The following is a 20219-nucleotide window of genomic DNA, read 5'->3' as shown; positions in this document are numbered from 1 at the left end:
ATCAAAAAGCGAGGACAGCACAGACAGACTTTCTCTTTCTCCTCACTTTTATTACTTACTAGAACAGGGAAAAGTGGAGGAGTCACCATTGATAAGTAGGAGTTATGACTGTATGGATAGAAACAGGTTATCATCACAATAAATATTCTTTAAAAAGATGGCATTCCTACAATAAACAGTTAACTTCTCCATAAATCATTTTCTTTATCCATACGTAAATTCTATTAAGGACATCTTGATGTAATTCACCCTTTACCTCTGTTTATACTTTGTTGAGATCTACACTCCCCTCATGGTAACTGATAACGAATATTCCATTTAATTTCCGTGCTTATGTTGATTGATGTTGAGTTTGTGTTGGTAATAAGTGATTAAAATAACAACACTTAATTTTTCATCAAAACTTCCTTAAAAATGCCCTTAATTCTCCTGGTGGCTTCTAAAACTTGAGTCAAATTTGGCACCTCTACTAAACGTACTGTGTTTAGTAGCATGCATTTTGTATGACAGTATTACTAATCTAACACTTCTCTTCTCTTTTCTTTATAATTTCTATTTAATGTCTTAAACTTGCTGTAACAGCTATACATTTATAAGCCATCTCAAAGTTATTTTAGAATAAGGCAAATGGCCAATTTATATCTATATATTCATATATATAATGGTCAAACAGAGCACAACACACAATGTACCACTATCTCGATTAAATGTCCTTCTTGGCAATGAGTTATTCTTTACTCTTCACCAATGCTTCTGTCTCCTTACTGACAGACATTCTTTTTCAGGATTCCATGGTGCCTACTATGTTGCTAAGCCTATGGGCTGGCTCCTAGATATATTTATTAATTATATAATGAATAATGGGTCCCATTGAGGAATTTTCAATATCATGTGGTGAAATGAAAGAAGAAAGACACATTTTTAAGTAACATTATAACTACAGTGAGTAGAGAAAGCAGACTAAGCCTAAAAAGCCACTAAAGGAAGTGACAGTAATAAAGGCAGAGATAACGAAAACCTAGAAAAATATTTTGTTATAAGACAGAGGAGAAAATGCTATGGGGGAAAATGTCAAGTTTTGGCTCCAGCAAGAAGTAATTTGAAACATATGATGTAAATTTATTTTTGAGAGGGAAGAGGGGTGGTTGTTGATAGCTTGGAGATAAAGAGAAGGTCTTCTCACAGGGCACTGAGATGCTTGAGAAATGACATTAGCAGGAAGACAACTGTTAAGACTGTATACGGTCAGTCTTAGAAATCCAGTTCCGCAATCCATAAGCTACATGACCTTGGCCAAATTATCTAACCTCTCCAAGCCTCAGTTTCCTTCTCAATGATTTGCTCACAAGGCTCATAACAAAATGTGAATAACAAAATGTTCCAGCTGGTGAGCTTCTTGTGAGGCTGTAGTACTGTTCATATATTTTCCCTTCCTGAGGAGGATTATATGTACCCACTCTGTTGAAGGTAGGCTTGGCCATGTGACTTCCTTGGATGATGAAATATGAGCTTTAGGCAGAAACTTGAAGAGTCGGTGAGATCTCTGCCTCAGTCTCTTATGTCTTTGCCACTGGTAACATTCCAGGTGGTGGCTGCTCCCCCAACATGTGTCCTCAGCACGGGTCCCAGAGTGAGGACAGTGACAAAATAGAAGTAGAGCATAAGTGAGATATGAACCAAGTGTTTGAGATTTGGGGACTGTTACTCTGGTACAACTGAATCTAACCCGAGTGATAAAGGACCTCTTAAATTTAGGAAAAACTTTTATAGCTCATCTTTGCACACCTGTAACATAATATGAAGCATTAGTATGTGGGTAATATTACGGACCTTTAGTAAAGAGTCTATTAATATCCCTTGCATAAGCAGGCTATAAGTTCACTTACTCTATGCTGTAAATGTTTGTGTTTCCCCAAAATTCATATGTTGAATCCTAACTCCCAACATGATGCTATTAGGAGGTGGGGCCTTCAGTAGATGATTAGCTCATGAAGGTGGAGTCCTCATGAATGAGATTAATGTCCTTATAAAGAGGCTCCAGAGACCTCTCTAGCCCCTTCTGCCATGTGAAGGATACAATGAGAAGTCTGTGACTGGAAGAGGGCCCTCATCCAACCATTCTAACCCTGATCTCAGACTTCCACTCTTCAAATGTGAAAAATACATTTCTGTTGTTTATAAGCCACCCAGTCTGTAATGTTTTGTTATAGCAGTGTGAGTAGACTAAAACAACTTATGTTTTGATGTGAAATTGGTATTTTTCCAGACTATTTACTTAAAACTAAATTTAAGAATTTTCTGACTTTAAATAAATTGAGAGAGCCCACAATTTGCTACTTTCCAATACTTTATATTCCTTCTCTTGTTTTTCAAAGTTTTTCTTACTCAAATCCATTTTCAAAGTTCACTAAAGGATCTCCCTACGTTTTACCTAGTTTCCTGCTTATTTTTGTCTCATTAAATACTCCTCCTTCTTCATATCTTAGCTCAAGCATCTTTGCCCCAAGAAGAATTTCCCGTTTGTAACTATCTGACCATCTTCCCAAACCTAGATTTCTTTAGTCATATCTGTTCCCCTTTTCCTTAGCACTGATCTCAATTTGATTATGTAATTATTACTGTTGTTATTGACTTAATTTCTCCTCAACTAGACTGAAAACTCCCCATGACCAGGAGTGTGTCTGGTTTTGCACATTATTGTGCACAGGGTACCTGCCCCACATTTAAGCACCTGGTAAGTGCTAAATCTATGTTTTTCAATGGATTGTGAGGATATAAATCTTGCTAAATGAGAATACAGAGAGACTGAATCTAAAAGCTCAAAGCAAAAAAAGTGGGGAGGAGGCCCAAATATCTACTCAAGAAATAAATAGCATTTATCAAACCAGGGCTACAGGTTTGAAAGTTCATTTATTTATTTATTTATTTCTGTGAGACTGGCATTTTTCTTAGAAGAACTGAACCATGTAATTAGCCTACACGAACTATTGCCATGAATATTGCTTTAAATTGAAATCATTTAAAAAACAGACTTGGAAATGGCTGTTCCATGCGTGCAGATTTCTGCGTTAATAAAACCCACACAGGAGAGGTGACAACGGAAAAATAGAATCTGCAAGTTATTTTTGAAAACATTGATTGGTGGAGAAAAAGATATTTCCTTTGTGGGAGGGTGCTGGTGGAACTTCCTCAGGAATAACAACAACAACAAAAAACAAATATATATTAACAGCTATCCTGGGAGCAGGTGAATTTATTACACAAAGCTGAGATCTCAGGAGGATTTTACCTTCGTGAGCACGGAAATGAAGTCCATGGACGATGAAGTCTCAGAAGCATCGACATACTCCTTGATGATGGCAAAAAGACTGGTCACAAAACCAAAGCTTGTCTAGGGTCAGAAGGAAAGAACACAAGAGTAGGCACACAGCCAGGGGTAAGGAATAAATATTTGATGAACTTTAAATATCATTCTTACAGATGTTTTTCATTTCAAATTTATCTTCTGACAAAATTCAGATTTATTTTCTTTTTCAATATATATTTTCTTATAAATTTTTTTAAATAAATTTATTTTGGAATCTCTTTTCTCTTCCTTTTTAGAGGAAAGATACATGTGAGAAAAGGACATTCATTTGAGAATAAACATTTATGAAGATGATGGAGATCTCAGGAATATGTTTACTTTCTTAAACAACCAAGGAAATATAAAAAATGTTACTGTAAGCTGATATCTGCAATCTGTTGGAAAGATGTCAATGAATGTTTAGATTTCTTTCTTATTAACCTGACCTCCTGCCCATAAAATTATAAGGGAAATAAACCATATTCTGTATTCCAGTACAAAATACAAGCCAAAGGAATGGAACAAGCAAGCATTTTTACAATCCTCTGGTGAATTTTAAAACATATCTACTGGCATCTTTCTACTTTGGCTCACCTGACTTAACTCCTCCAGGTTTGCAAAAAGTCTCCATAAATCCACATCCAGGAGATATTCATGAGTTTGTAGATATTTTAATGTATTCATGAAGATCTTAAAAAAATAAATGCACATTACTTTCTATTTTCCCATTTTGAAACTTGGCTTTTGCAAGAACATTAAGCATAAACCTCCTTAGTATAACTTCACCAAATAGTCTAGAAATCGGTATTTTTAAGGCTTAATAATTTTTCTAAAAACAAATGATGACATTTAAGCTCTGTAGAACATATGGGAAATGTGCTCTTCTGTATCAAGTTGTTATTGCTTATGGGTTCCCCAACAATATTCCTGTCGAATATAATTTGTTCAAATGGGCTTTCTCTGCCTCCCAGAGTCAAAGAAATCTCACAGGTTCTCTTCTTGCCAACCGCACTAATGATACCAAAACATTCATGCTAAGTTCTCATTTATTCTTTTCTCTGCAAAAGATCCAAATATCTTTTGCTTTCGGAGAAATAATGAGTTAAAAGCTGATCACTGGAAAGGTATCTAGATTTGGATAAAAGCGTTAAATATTAATAAAAACATTAAGGGGGTCTTTACGTTATTGATACTTGATATGATGCTTTCATACAGCAATTCAAGAAAGAACTACAATCCTCACAGATAATCTTCCCCTCATTCTATAAACTAAAGAGAAATCAATTTATCGAAATAGGAATACTTTGCATAAATATGATGAAGCATTCAAAGGGAACAATTATCTCAAGAATATTAAGTGTGAAAAGACTGGACTTTAGACCACAAACTTTCCAATTCTCATTTTCATATTACTTAATTCATGCAGTGAATGGTTCTCAAACTTGCTTCAGAATCACCGAGAAGCCTCGTTAAACCAGAGATTACTAGACTCCACCCTCAGAGTTTCTGATTCAGTAGGTCTCTGATGGATTCTGAGAAAATGCATTTCTAACAAGTTCCCAAGTGATTCTGATGGTCTAGGGAGTAAACTTTGAGAACCACTGACTTAGTGCTTTCCCAAATCTATATAGTATTGGTTGTCAATATCCAAGCATTTAAGATATGTAACTATAAGAAACAGAAGTCATTACTATAGATAAATTGAGAAAATTTAGAAAAAACAGTCTTTTTGCTATAAGATTCTTTTCTCTACTGAAAATGTTGCCATTGTTAAAAAATATTGAGCCTTTCAAGATACTTATTTTAGTATTTGAATTTACTAATTGTAAATATTCTAATTTATAAGCAACTTTGAGAAATATATTGATTGTATAAAGAGAGAAACATGTATCCTATAAATACATTAGGACTTTGGAAAATAAACTAAAATTGGTCTTTTTTTTAAATAGAAAATTTTAGTTTGAAAAGTCTGTAGCAGCTGACAGTGGAACAGAGAGTTCCATGCTATTTGTTAGGGAAAAGGAGGTAGTATAGATCAGGGGGTTCACGCTCCGCACTTTCAACGCTTTTCTTCCCTAACATCATCCTGGTTTTGACCCACGTATCTACTCTTCCCCAGGCCTTGGCGTGCCATGTGGCAAGCAGGCCTTACTCCCAAGGGTATGTCTTGATTTCCTTAAGCCAATTAGCACATTTCTTTCTTATCAGAATATTTGGTTCAGAAGTGGGCATGTGACTTAAGCCAGTTCAATCAGAATTGAATTCAAGACTTTTGCTATAAATGCTGAAAAGAGGACCTCTCTTTCTCTTTCTTCCTCTCTCCTTCCATGGGCTTAAGGACAGCAGCCATCAGCCAAAAGACGAGGCTGATGCCATGGAAGGCAGGAATGAGAGATGAAAAAAAAAATTGTCCTTGATCAAACAAATGTTGAAATCTCGCCTACTTCTGGACTTTACAGTCACGTGGGTCAATAAAATCCTGTATTTTTAAAGCTAGTTTTCTGTATCCTAATGATACACTCTCTAAGTTTCCATTTTCTCAGAGAGTCTTTGTGGTTTAAATTTTGCTGTTAAAGTACATAGTGCTATGACTGACGTTAAATACTACTTACAGAAAATAATAACTGACATTTGTATGTCATTTGCTAGATCTCAAAGAAAACTAATCTGATCATCACAATGTTCAGATGTTATGAGACAACCAGAGATGGTATTGTCATCCCTTTTCTATACAGAACAGGGATTGTCATATGACAGTCTGTGGGATAAATCAGGCCCACGACCTATTTTCATAAATAATGTTTTATTGTAACACAGCTATGCACATGCCTTTATAAATTATCCGTGGTTTCTATGCACATTCCTTTATAAATTACAAAGCAGCTGAGCAGTTGTAATGAAGACCACGTGGCCTGCAAAGCCTAAAATATTTACTATCTGGACCTTTATAGAAAATGTTTGCCAACTCCTGGTTTAGGACATAGCATGGAGGACTAGATTTTCCTTTTTTATTTTTTCACATAAAAGTTCTTAGTTTATTAATCTTCTCATGAAAAATGTACTCAAATCACCAGAGATAAATTCACTGGTGAATCTTTGCTCCTTCTCTTTGCCAGCACCAACATTGACCTTTGTAGTCCCCCTAACTTTTTTCATTCTGTTCTTGTGTACCTTTTGCTGTTTTCTTGAGGTCTTTTTATTCCCATATAGGCCATGTCTTGCAATGTTTGAGTTCATTTTTCTTTGCATAATCCAAGGAATCATAAATTATGCCAAATTCAGTTGTCTTGCCACCACCAAAATGGGTTCTGAATCCAAATACAAAGATGACATCTGGTGTGGTTTTGTACATTTTGGCTAGTTTTTCCTGAACTTCTATGTTAGGTGCTGTTGCCTTTCCAGGATAAAGGACACCGATGATCATTTATTTCCGTTGAGGTAGTCTATTGGTCATGAACTTCCTGATCCAGAGAGTACTGTGTTCTTTGTGATGGCAGCTGACCCTCAAGGAGCCAGGGAGGAAAAAAGAAAAACAGAACTAGACTTCTCTAAGGTCACATGGTGAGTCAGAGGCAGATCCAGGACTTGAACTCAGGTCTCCCAATGTAGTGCTTTTTCTTGTGTAAAAGACTAGCCAGGATTCAAAAGTGCTTATGGGTAGAGGCGACCTTGGGAGCAATGTGGCTCTTTTTCCCCATGGTCTTGGGAGGCAGGAGGGCAGCTGCTTCCTTGCCCTTCCTTGCCCTCTGGTTCTCCTATAAGGAATTCTCTGCTCAGAGCCTCACCAGATCAGGGCTGCAGCACTGCATAACCTCAGGGTCACCATTTACATGGCAGACATCATAAATGCATTGTGTTTGTTAGTAATCTCAGCAGGAATCTTCCTTTGCCTGTAAGTTCCCTATGCTTTGGTAGCACCTTGCAGGCTCTAAATACAACTTGGTAAACTTGTGTAGTTTACATGCCTCTTCCCTATATTAATACAACCCCATAGAATTGGATGTGGATGGCTGCCTGGAAATCTCTAACTGGCCCTGCAACTGATAAGAAGCAATTGCCTAGCAGTGCTCATGAGGGAGAAAGAGCTTCAAAAGAGGAAGCTGACCAGTGATGGAATGGCGCCTTGAGGGTGGCTCTAAGAATAAGCAGAAGAGATTCATACATCAGATGAGGAGTTGGACTAGTTTACTTAGAAGATCACATTCTATCCTGAGAGGCTATGTTTAAGAAAATAATGAGGAGATAACCAAGTAGTAGATAATAGGTAAAGTTTTTTTAAGATCTCCTGAAAAAGGGAAACTCCAAGCCCCTCCCTGACAGCTTTCTTTCTTTGGCATAAAAACAGAAAACAAATCCCCCCAAAATCAAATTAGCATTTTCCATCTACTACAAAAATTAAGCCCAGCATTACCATCTTAAGAACTAACAAATGGTCCAAGAAATAAGTGCATTCACTTGTGAAAAGTTCCCACACGGCCTCTTGCTGCTTTCTTAAGTCTAATTGATCAACGGGAAGTTTTTGATGTGTTTCCACGACTTCATTCCAGGTCTTATCCTGCACATAGGAGAAAAGAAAGAACAAAACATTTCTGCTTCATTGGGTTGCCCTGTTCATCATTTGCTTTGATTTGCCATACAGCAAGAACAAGCATTCCTGAATCACGGTTTCCTGCTGCAGGTCCCCCATGTCCCTCTTGGCTGTGGCTCCTCAGGCTGCCCAAATCACAGTTCTCGCTGTGTGGCTTTGGGATGCATGGCATATATTATTTTTAATTTAAATGAAAAGAAATTCAAATTGATCTCGTTTTGTATTATGCTTGAGAATTTCATGAGCCTTTTGCAAGTTTATTGCAAAAAACCCCAAACACAGAACTGGGAAGTTCGGTCCAGCTTCCCCTGGCAAAGTTTGTTGCAATTAACTCCTGAAGAATCATAAAATGAGAGTTTTAAAGTTTAGAGAGACATTTAGAAATGGTCTTCTCAAAACTAACTTATTTTTCGAATGAGGAAATTGGAGCCCTGAGGTAAATAAGAGTAATAACTGTCAAAATTTGTACAGGGCCTCTCATGTCCATTGCTGTATTTAAGATGAAAGGACTTTCATGAGTTTTCAGTATGTATTAGAGAGAGCAGATCTTATTTGGCCCAGCTCCAGACTCCTCTCTTGCACTTTGCTGTTATATGAATAAAGGCAATAAACTAATGATGAAAACAAGAAACGAAGCCATGTCAAACAGTAAGCAATTTGTGAGATTACCTTAAGGCTGTGGAACTCATAGTCTCTGAACTCTGTAATCTTCACAGAGGAAAGGCAGTTTTCCAGATCGGATATATGCTTGTGTTTGTCTTTGCCCTGCTTGAAGATGATTAGAAACAGGATTTTCAAACATGAGTTCTTTAATGACACGACTTTGGTAGCCTCAGCATCTTTTGTACTTTCATTCCCTAACGTACATCAGAATAGACTGCGTATTTTGTCTATAAGCCACTACCAGTTGAAAAGCCATGTCCCAGCTACAGCCTGACCCACAGGACCACAGAATGTCAGATCTGGAGGACAGAAGCTGATGAGAATGTCTGATCCAAACTTCTCATTTTACTCGGGGGGTGGGGGTGGGAATCCAAGGCTTGGAATAGTTATATAGTAAATAAGTGGACTCTGGGTCTCACACCGACTCCATGGGGTCATATAACATTCTTCACAGTTCTAACTTTTCCAAACAGAATTATAGGACTTTAGCATCAGAAAGTACCTTGGATGTCTTAGTTCCATCCCTCATTTAGATTACTGAGTAAAGCCCAGAGTGTTGAAGAAACACAATAATTCTCTGCTAAAGAATACTAGAATATGCTAGAAAGTCTAGCTTCCTTAAAATGAAACCACCCATTTATTCTTGTCATTGTTTTTATTTTTAATGATGTTAGTTTAAAAAATTCTGATTATAAAGGTAATATATGGTTATTGCAGAAAATTTAAGAAACAAAGAAAAACATAAAGAAAATCAAAGTTACCTGTAATCTCTATCCTCAGATAAGCACTGAAAACCTTTTTCTGATTGTATGTATAATTAATTTTTACTGGTGTCATATTTGCACATTCTTTCATAACTCGCTTTTCAAAATTAATGAATTGTGACTTTTTTGTTTACTCATTCAATATTCTGTTTCAACATCATGAATTATCCATTTAAAGAGTTCACTTTACCACCTAAACCAAAAAGAAGCTATCATATAATGATGTTTAAGGTTTTCTAAAGTCGTCTTGGTTGTATTTCAAACAAATTTTTGTCACAAATAATTTTTTAACTTGTTCTATTGCCTCAGGATGCAGGATGCTGGCATGGATCTAAGCAGTCTGGTGGAAGTTATTCAACTTAATGTTAGTGAGCAAGAGAAGGCAGGGGTTATCTGCCGTTGTGGGTAGGTAGCAGCCTATGCGTCTGAAAGGAGATCCTATAATATTTTCAGAATATTCTAAAGGGCCGAGGCTGGTTTCTCTGGTAAGGTTATGGCACGGAAAGAGAAGAACTTATTAGAGACTCATTAGCTTCTACAGTAGCAAAGAAATCTTGGAGCAGGTTGAGGACTGCCTACAACAACTGGGACATATGCCTTTTGTTGATGTCTGAAACCATAGTGACTGCATGATGTAGAAATTTAAAAAATATCAGCAACTAGTTGGAAAATAGAGAAGCTGAGACAATGGAAGCCTCGTTGGAGTTGTGAGAATGTGGGCACTAAGCCTCTCTCTTGAAGGGCACTCACTGTGGCTTTCAATGGTCTTACCAACCTCCTGACCAAAGTGCTTGGTGGATACACCAGTGAGAAGGGAGAGCATGGTCCTCTCTGAGATCACATTAACTCTTCAGAGTAAATTAGAGTAACAACATTATTGGAAGCACAATGTTGCTTCCACTGTGGTGGCATTGGCAAGGAGAGACCATGAGAAAATTTGAAGGATATTTGAGAGGATATGGAAAATGAAGAAGAGTAAGAAGCCGCGGTCAATTCTGGGGTCTCAAAGTTAGTAACTAAGATGTGAGTGGAATGGAAATTTATAGTAGGCACTGGTGACATGGAAACAGAGTAAAATGGACATATATGATATATGAATGTGAATATACACATTTTAGAGTGGTTGACAAAGAGATGGCATTGAATCTATGAGAACAGACAAGATCTTTGAGAGCACGGATGAGATAAAAGAGGGAGAAGTGTCCAGGTCTGGTTAAGGAGCAGCACAGATGGAGGAGAAATTCAATGTTGAGGCTAAAACAGACTCAGAGCCAGATGGCCTGGGACTGAGGGGGACAAATCCCTACCCTGACACTTATAAGCTGTGTGACCACAGGCAACCTACTCAACCTCTCTGAACCTCAGTTTCATATGTAAACTATGACACACATAAACAGGAACACATGTAAATAGAAACAGTGCCTGACACCATGGTAAACATTATATCTGTGCTTGCTTTTATTACTAATATTGATATTGCTGGTTGGGAAGAAAGGAAGGAGAGAAGCAAGAAAGGTAAGAAAAGAAAAATCCTATAAGAGATTGGAAAAACATATTACAACAATGTAGCAGTGTGTTATATTTATATGGATTATCATTTACATAGATATGGATTACAGTATAAATAAGGCTAGAAGGATGAAGGAGTAAATAGACATTAATTTGAAGGACCCATATACTGTGACCTTATGAAAGTGAACCTTCAAAAAATGAATAGCTCTTCATTACTGAGAATATTCGTTGGCTGAAACATTTTGTTATTCCACTAATTATTCTGTCTTTGTGTATCTTGACCACTGCCTACCAACCTGCAACACTGTGCAAGCCATTTATCACAATTTTTTTTTTCTAATTTACATGTCGGTCCAACCTTCTCAATTGTGAGATGATAATGGACATCTTGGCATCTTAGGTATCCAGTCCTGTGCTTGGCACCTACCTTGAAGGTTCTGTTGGACAAAGCCCTCAGAGATTCCAATCCCAGCTGCTCCACTTACTGCTCTATGACATTGCCCAAATGAAGTCACCTCTCTCAGCTTCAGATCCTTCCCTATAAAAGGTTGGTGATAATGCCAGCCTCACAAGGAGGCTGTGATGAGGAAATAAATGGAACAGCTAGGATGCCTCAGAGAGCTTTTAATTTAGCTACAGTACTTAAAAATTGTCAATGTGTGTGTCAACAATACCTCTGAAGTAGATGTCAGCAACTGATAATAAACTGATTGGAGAGGCCATGTGGACAGATATTTAATAGAATGAAGTACAGTAACTACCCATAAGGCCCTGCTATAGCTGCAGTGTGTGCGTATTGCAATTGGTATTGCTGGGAGAACACACAGTCAGTCCTTCCTCTTCCTCCAGAAAAGAAGAGTGAAGAGTCAGGTTGTGGTCAGGAATGCTCCTTCCCTCTACCCCCAGCATACCTGGAGGAAAGGCTGCACTGTGGCTAACTCTTATCCTAGGCAGTAAAGAATCAGGTACCACTGATGTCAATTTATGACTCTTTAATAATCGATGGTACTAAGAATGAATTAAAAGAAACACGAGGATTAATCCAACTGGCTTTCCAAGAAATAGAAGTGTATTTGTGGAATCTGTTTCTGTAATACCTCATTAAATTTTCAGTGTTCCCAATATGCACGGTACTGACTGCAAACTGGGGTATACACTTATCAAGTTTACTTTATCGAGTGAGCAGTTTCTTAAGCTGTATGAAGTTATAAATTTGGAGTTGTAGAGCATCACAATATTAAGATTGCTTCTTCTTCTTCTTCTTCTTCTTCTTCTTCTTCTTCTTCTTCTTCTTCTTCTTCTTCTTCTTCTTCTTCTTCTTCTTCTTCTTCTTCTTCTTCCTTCTTCTTTTTTTGCAGAGCTCATTAACCACTGGCAATTAGTACCATTTTATTGCACAAAATGGCTTCATTTGGCATGTTCTGTAGCCACCATTATGAATGTGATGGTATAATTTAACTTCACATGTCATCTGCCATCATGCAAAGATAAAGTGACTCTTCAGCCATTTCTTGCTTAGCTACAGGAGTCGCAATTAAAACAAAAATGACAATGCACAACACTCACCACTCCTCTCTTGGAGAAAGGCCATCTTGGCTTTTTGGATTCTGGTGGGTGAAATTAAAGAAAATATATTAAGACTTTGAGTACTAGTGACAGATCATTGCAGTGCTTTAAAAAACCTGCTTTTTAAATGAGCAAAGTAGAATTTGTCCTGCTTTACTATCCCTTTTCTTGAGAATGCCCAGAATAAATATTTATATTTATGCAGATGAGTGAATGAAGCAATGGTGCGATCAAAAGTTGGTGTTCCATTGCTACCTGAAGGTGATATTGTCCTGTTTCTTGACTAGAGTGTTGTTTAGCTTTCTTTCCCCCATCACTCAGGGAAAAATCTATAAAATGTAATAAATATGTTGAATAATTTAAAATAGGGTCAAAGGACTTTGGGGCTAAAAGGACTTCATTATTATAGTGTTCTACCAGAAACCATCCCAGCATTTAGCCTGACCAAATTTGAGATTTGAAGACTGCATCAACCTGATAATCCCCAGGTGTCCCAGGTGTGGGTAAATCCAAACCCCCGAAGTAAGGGAACATCAACACAGACCAGTGTTCGTGTGGGGGGTTTATTATTATCTCTATTAACTGCCATCCAAGTAGTCCTTAGGAGTTGTTTTGAGTTGAGAAGGAAGTCATTATTCAATAACATTGTTTCGATGATTAGGAGTAGAGATAAGATTCTGAACTCTCGATTTTTTTGTTATTTGTATCTATTTGTATTATTACCAAGAAAAAGCTGGGAATCATCTCTTAGGTTTAGGTGAGATGTTCTGATGACTTGATATACAAAATAGATGTCTTATAGGTGTATCTCTCTTTCTGTTAGGTTCGTCAGGAGACTTTGCATAATACTTTAATCAGATGGAGACAATTACTTGAGCAGTATTTACTATAAAGCATGTGCTTGAGGGACTTTTCCTACTGGAAAGCACCTGTCCTTGGAAAGCATTTGTCCAACGGATCTCGCTCTCTGACCACCTTATTGATCTTTTTAAAGGGGATATTAGGTGGAATCTTCTTTAGATTGGTTCCACTACTCTTATCCCTCAAATGCTTGGTAGTAAATTATTATGTGCAATTCGAACCAGATTAATTGAGATCTCTGGTCTTAAAAAATTTCTCTCCTCTGCTTTTCTAACTTTGGGGATAATTTTAGGGTCTTGGGAAAGCTCCAGAAATATTCAGAAGATTTAAAGGGGTCTTTATTAAATCCATAATCTTTTATTACCCATATTAAATGTTAAGCTTTGTTGAATCGGAATCTCTATTTCAACAATATGTATAAGTGACTTATGCACATCAAAGCTTGGGCAGCACTGTATTAGACCATGATTTGGGGATATGAGAGTTTTCTTCTAAACTCCTTAAGAAGAGGACAAAAAGGGATTTGGTGGGAATGTTGCATAAATTTTACTATGTGGTATCTCTTGTGATGCTAGGCAAACAACTAAATTAAAAAAAAAAAAGTTGATTTAGAAGCAGCACACAGCAGTTATGACCTGTTCCTTAGTATGGTTCTCAAACCTTAGCTGGCATCAGAATCACCCAGAGGGCTTTTAAAAAACAGATTACTGGGCCCCACCCCTAGAGTTTCTAATTCAGAAGGTCTGGGTGGGAACCCAGAATCTGCATTTCTGACAATTTCCCAAGCAATGATGAAGCTGCTTATCTGGGACCAGCCTTTGGGAAACAATGCTTTAATTGTTTAGAGCTTTTGCAAAGCATCGTGGAACATGTACTAACTTCTCTTAAGGTTATACTTTGGTTAGAACCAGCTCTAATTTCTACAGCTTGTTATTGAATAGATCACTCAGTCTCTCTTGGTTTGTTCATTTGAGTGACTGTATCATTTGAGATAGTAGATCTTCATTCGGACTGCTGTGACATCTAAAACAGATGTTGAAGGGATCTATAAAAAAGGAAGAACTACATAAACTTTATTTATTTATCCCCATTAACAAAGTTTTTTTTTTTAATTTTGCAATTTTTTAAATTAAGTTTATTGGGGTAACATTGGTTAATACAATTATATAATTTTCAGGTGTACATTATAATTTGACATCTATATATTCTATTGTATGATTACCACCTAAAGTCCAATTTCCTTCAGCTACCTTATATTTGATGCCATTTACTCACTTCACCCTCCCCAACCCCTTTATATTTGACCCCCTTTACCCTGTCTATGTCTTCCCTCCTCCTCCACTCCCTATCCTCTGGTAACCACTAGTCCATTGTCCATGTCCCTGAGTCTCTGTTTATCCTGTTCATTTGTTGCTTTTAGGTTTATATCCCACAATATACATGATATCATGTGATTTTCAACTTTTTCTGTCTGGCTTATTTCCCTTAGCACGATTATCTCAAGGTCCATTCAGATTGTCATAAATGGCAGTATCTCATCTCTTCTTATGGCTGAGTAATATTCCATTGCATATATGTACCACAGCTTCTTTAGCCAATCATCTATCATAGGACACTTCGGTTGCTTCCATGTTCTAGCCACTGTGAATAATGCTGCTATGAACATTGGTGTGCAAATATCTTTTCGGATATAGGTTTCCAAGTCTTTGAGGTAAATACCCAGTAGAAGGATTGCTGGATCATATAGTAGATCAATTCTCAGTTTTTTGAGGAACCTCCATACTGTTTTCCATATTGGTACATAGTGGCTGTACCAATTTGCAGTCCCATCAGCAGTGTATGAGGGTTCCTTTTTCTCTGCATCATTTCCAACATTTGTTATTACTTGTCCTTTTGATTATAGCTATTCTAACAGGTATGAGATCATATCTCATTGTTGTTTTGATTTGCATTTCCCTAATAGCTAGTGATGTTGAGCACTTTTTCATATATTTGTTGGCCATTTGTATTTTCTCTAGGAAGAAGTGTCTGTTCAGGTCCACTTCCCATTTTTTGATTGGATCATTTGTTTTGTTGTTGTAATTGAGTCATATAAATTCTTTGTATATTTTAGATATTAGGCTGTTATCAGAGGTGTTGCTTGCAAATATATTTTCCCATTTGAATGGTTGTCTCTTTACCTTGCTGATGGTTTCTTTTGCTGAGCAGAAGCTTTGTAGTTTGATGTGGTCTCATTCATTTACTTTTGCTTTTACTTCCCTTGCTTTTGAAGTCAAATTCATAAAATCCTCTTTAAGTCCAAGGTCCTTGAGTTTTGTTCCTATGTTTTCTTCTATGCATTTTATTGTTTCAGGTCTTATATTCAGGTCCTTACTCCATTTTGAGTTAATTTTGGTGTGTGGTGATAGACAACTGTCTAGTTTCATTCTTTTGCAGGTGGCTTTCCAAATTTCTGTCCATATCTGACAGTGAAGTATTAGGTCTCCTACTATGATAGTGTTTTGGTCTGTTTCTTCCTTTAGTTGTTAATAATTGCTTTACATATTTTGGGGCTCCCCAATTGGGAGCATAGATATTAATAAGTGTTATGTCTTCTTGGTGCATGATTCCCTTTATCATTATGAAGTGTCCCTCAGTATCTTTCTTTACATTTTTTAATTTTGAAGTCTATTTCGTCTGATATTAGTACTGCTACTCCTGTTTTTCTCTGAATGCCATTTGCTTAAAATATCATTTTCCACCCTTTCATTTTGTGTCTATATTTGTCTTTGGAGCTGAGATGTGTCTCCTAGAGGCAGCATATAGTTGGGTTTTGTTTTTTGATCCATTTGGTGAGTTTAGTCATTTACATTTAGTCATTTACATTTAGATTATTGAAATATGAGGTCTTTTTTAGCCATTTTATCTTTTGCTTTCTGGTAGCTCGGTGTTTCCATTGCTTCCTTGTCTTTGTGTTTCTGTTTTCTTTATTTTGGTTGGCTTTTGTGGGTTTTGCCTTTGATTCTTCTTGTTTTATGTTATATTCTTCAGTTCTGAATCTTCGGTGTGTGATTACCATTATGAATATGAAAAAGATAGTTATATGTATATAGTCATCCATTTTCTAGTGCACATGCCTTATCTCCTTTCCCCTTTGCGAGTTTAGACCTTTGAATCCTCCCCTTTTTAGTCATTGTTATCTCAATTTGTCCCTATGTATGGTGAACTTTCATTACTGTCTTGCTATAGCAATTCTCTTATTATTATTTAAGCTTATGATGCCCTGTTCTTAATAAGGGTTGCACTCCTCTGCTTCTATTTGCTCCTAATTCACTTTACTCCTAATTATGTATTTGTTTTGTTTTGTTATTTTGTTTTAGGTGAGCTGATCCCTTTCAGAATTTCCTGCAGTGCAGGCCTCATGGTGGAGAATTCCCTCCATTTTTTTATGTCCGGAAAGGTCTTAATATCTCTTTAATATCTAAAGGAGAGCTTAGCTGGATACATTATTCTAGGCTGGTAGTTTCTTTCACTTAATAGTTTAAATATTTGATTCCATTCCTTTCTGGCTTGTAAGGTTTGCACTGAGAAGTCTGATGATAATCTAATGAGTTTTCCTTTTCTAAGTTACCATCTTCTTTTCCCTGGCTGCCCTGAAAATTCTGTCTTTGTCATTGATTTTTGATAACTTTAATACAATGTGTCTTGGTGAAGGCCTTTTTTGGGTTGAGATAATTGGGTGTTCTGTTGACTTCTTGAATTCCAAGTTCCAGCTCTTTCCTTAGATTTGGGAAATTCTTGTCTGCTATTTGTCTGAAAATGCTTCCTAGTCCCTGCTCCTTTTCCTCGCCTCCTATAATGCCCATTATTCTTATGTTTCCTCTCCTGATGGTATCAGCTAGTTCTTGTATTTCTCTTCCATTATTTTTCATTCTTTGGTTTTTCTCTTCTTCCTTCTGATTTATTTCTAGATTTGTGTCTTCAATATCACTGATCCTTTCTTCCATTTGGTCGATTCTATTTCCCAAGCTTGCTATTTCATTTTTCAACTTTTGCAGTGTGTTTTTAATCTCCAGAAGTTCTATTTGGTTCCTTTTGAGGGTTTCTATCTCCTTGCTCTGCTCTCTTAGTTGTTTTTACAATTCTTGAAATTGTTGATTTGAGTTGTTTTGGATCTCATTGAGTTTTTTCAGAAGTACCATCCTGAATTCTCCTTCATTTAAGTCACATATTTTTATGTCTGTAAGTTTATTTTATGGAGATTTTTCTCTTTCTTTCTGAGATGCCTTGTCACCTTGGTTGTTCATGGTGTTTAATGGACTATTTCTCCGCCTGGGCATTAATGGAAGTATATTATGTCATTTTTCCAGAAAGAAGATTTATTATATAAAGCTCTCTCTTAGCCTGCTACAAAGAAGGCACTTTTCTTTTGGTTTCCAGTAGGTGGCATCTAAGCCTTTTGGAACCCTGCTTTATATAAAGCCTAAATAATGTCTTTTTTAATTTTCTTGTAGATATTTAATCACACTTGCTATTTTTAGTTTCAGCCCCTGTCAGTGTTAGCAACAGTTTTGGTAGCGTTTTCTCAAATTTCTCTGGTGCTTCGTGGTGATTGGTCTTGGTGATTGGTCTTGGGAGGAGGTGCCCTCTGGGTTGTGAGTTGGGGGCTGTGGCTCAGCCTTGGTTTTGCAACTTGGGCCAGTAAAAATCATCCTGCTTCTCTGCTTTCTGCCCTGATGACTGTGCCCTGCTGTCAGCTGCGTAGAAGTCCCGGCACTTCCAGGCAGGGCTGTTCAGGGAAGTTGCCATACCTTCTCCTCTCCCCTTCTTCCTGCAGGGAGCTCCAGAGGCTGTGAGAGGCAGCTTCAGTCTTAGCAGCTTTTGTTCAGATTCTCCTGGGGCTCCATGGTGGTCAGTCTTGGAGGGTGTGGGAGGAGGAGTCTTTTGGGTTGGGGGTTGGGGGTTGCAGCTCAGCTTCGGTTTTGCAACCGGGGCTGGTAAAAATCAACTGTTGTTTCTCTGCTGTCCCATCCCGCTTCTCTGCTTTCTGCCCTGATGACTTGGCCCTGCTGCTGGCTGCATAGAGGTCCCGGAACTTCCAGGCAGAGCTGATCATGGAAGTCATCACACCTTCACCCCTCCCACTCCTCCTGCAAGAAGCTCTGGAGGCTGTGAGAGGCAGCTTATTTATTTCTCCTAGTCCACTACCTGACACCCGGGGTTCTGACCTGTGATAGTTCTTATGCACAGATCCCATGCTGAGACATGCTGGTATGCAGTTTGGGTGTTTTTTTGTTCAGTTTTAGACGTTCAGCTTATTTTTGTTTCAAGGGGAGAGATCTGAGGATATCTCTCACTCTGCCATGTTTCCCAGAATCCCCCAAAGTTTATTGATTCTGGGCTCACTGAGAAGCTTCACAGATATTGCTCCTTTGGGAGCCCATGTTATGGCTCTACAAATTTAGCTATGATTTATTTACTGGTAGTTTCTGCATTCCACATGCAGAAGACTAGAGCTGCCAATATCATGGGTGGTTGACGCAGGCTGGTGGAGAGCACACAGAACTCACAGTCAGAGGCCCAGATTCCATTCCTCCGATAAACCAGCTGATAGCAGAGCTAGTCACTTGTCTTTTCTCACTTTGTACATATGTGAATGAAGAATGAGCTGGGTGGTTTTTCGACCATGTTGCCAGGTGTCCTAGATTTCTAGGGATGCCTTAGAGGTGAAGATTCAGGAATTGCCCCATTTTCAAACATTGCAACCCCACCTGAACTATTTTATACACTGGATTTCCAAGTAAAGATTCTTTTGCAAAAGGGCTCTGCCAAGAACAAAACCAGTTCAAAACTACCAAATAGATAATCTTTAAGTCTCCTTCTAGCTCTCAAAGGCTATCCTCAGAATCATGGGGAATGTACCCCAAACACCACAATTGTTCTTTTCTTTCACAACTGAATTCAAAATTCAGATTTATCCCAAATCCTGTCTCTCTCTAATCTGCTCTGACAATAATCTGCTGTCACCAGGACCTCTGTTTCCACATGGTACCATCTGGTTGGAAGATACCAATGTGAGGCTGATGGCCTGGTGTGGGATGGGAGTGTAATATTACAACAATGGAAGGGAAGATGCCCAGAGAAAGCATTTAGCTCCAAGATGGCAATCATCACTGGTATATTTGTTCTTGGTCCTGGACCAGAGGCAAATTATTTGCCAAAATGACCTTGTGAAAGAAGGCTCATACCTGGTTCATCTCTGTAAATGAAATGGCCATTACCAGAGTGGTATTCAGCTGGTTCCAGAAACTCATGGATGATGCCTATCCTGATTGGTGAGATATTTGTTTTAACTCATCTGTCATTAAATATTTTGAAAATCTTCCCTTCTTATTACAATATTCTTCCCATAGCAGGCATGTACTATAAGTATGCTGAGTAAACGGGACCTGAATTCAACAGCAGAAGTGGATGGCACAGGTAATCAGCAGCTCCATCTGACACCAGGAGGTCCCCAGGGAACACCTCAAGTCCAGGTAAGTTGAGCACCACAGAACTCCGTCTACGCTCATAGAACCTGTGCTCAAGAGACAGAAGACAGGTCTTAGAGCCAGCATACTTGAAGGCAGGTATATCAGTCAGACTAGCGCTGGTCGTTTGAAAGAGATGGCTGGAAGCCTGATTAATGTTTGTTTTTAAGGAAGCATTTGGAGGCCACCCCAGGCTCCAGGCACAGAAGTGCTATAATGATACATACCTCCCACAGGTTCGCTTGATACCTTTTTGAGCTATGTTGACCATTTATGATTCTGACTATCCACAGCAGAACAGGTCTTGAAAATACTAGACATGTTCTGACTTAGAAGAACACTAGAGGCTTTGCAAATTATGTATACAATCTCAGAGGTAGCAGGATGTATGGTCATGACCACCAGCACCC

General features: G+C 37.9%; 1 protein-coding gene across 12 annotated transcripts in view; it reads right to left on the bottom strand.

The window, feature by feature from the left end:
• The window catches only part of PLEKHG7 (pleckstrin homology and RhoGEF domain containing G7), a 59094-nt gene that overhangs the window by 21594 nt on the left and 17281 nt on the right, over positions 1-20219 (bottom strand). For 9 of the 12 annotated variants that reach the window (XM_039869037.1, XM_039869026.1, XM_039869032.1 and 6 more), the window contains exons 4-9: positions 19729-19856; positions 12440-12480; positions 8604-8702; positions 7758-7901; positions 3941-4036; positions 3290-3391 (exon numbers count right to left, since the gene is read on the bottom strand). In XM_039869037.1, coding sequence (XP_039724971.1) covers positions 3290-3391; positions 3941-4036; positions 7758-7901; positions 8604-8702; positions 12440-12480; positions 19729-19856 — 610 coding nt within the window. The remainder of the gene's footprint in view (positions 1-3289; positions 3392-3940; positions 4037-7757; positions 7902-8603; positions 8703-12439; positions 12481-19728; positions 19857-20219) is intronic. The other 3 variants (XM_039869027.1, XM_039869035.1, XM_039869028.1) reach the window with 2 other exon arrangements.

This window comes from Pteropus medius, unplaced genomic scaffold, assembly GCF_902729225.1.
Source record: "Pteropus medius unplaced genomic scaffold, Ma_sr-lr_union100, whole genome shotgun sequence".
NCBI classification, from domain to species: Eukaryota; Metazoa; Chordata; class Mammalia; order Chiroptera; family Pteropodidae; genus Pteropus; species Pteropus medius.
Note: the sequence above shows the minus strand (reverse complement) of the source record. Positions and strands in the feature narration are given on the sequence as shown.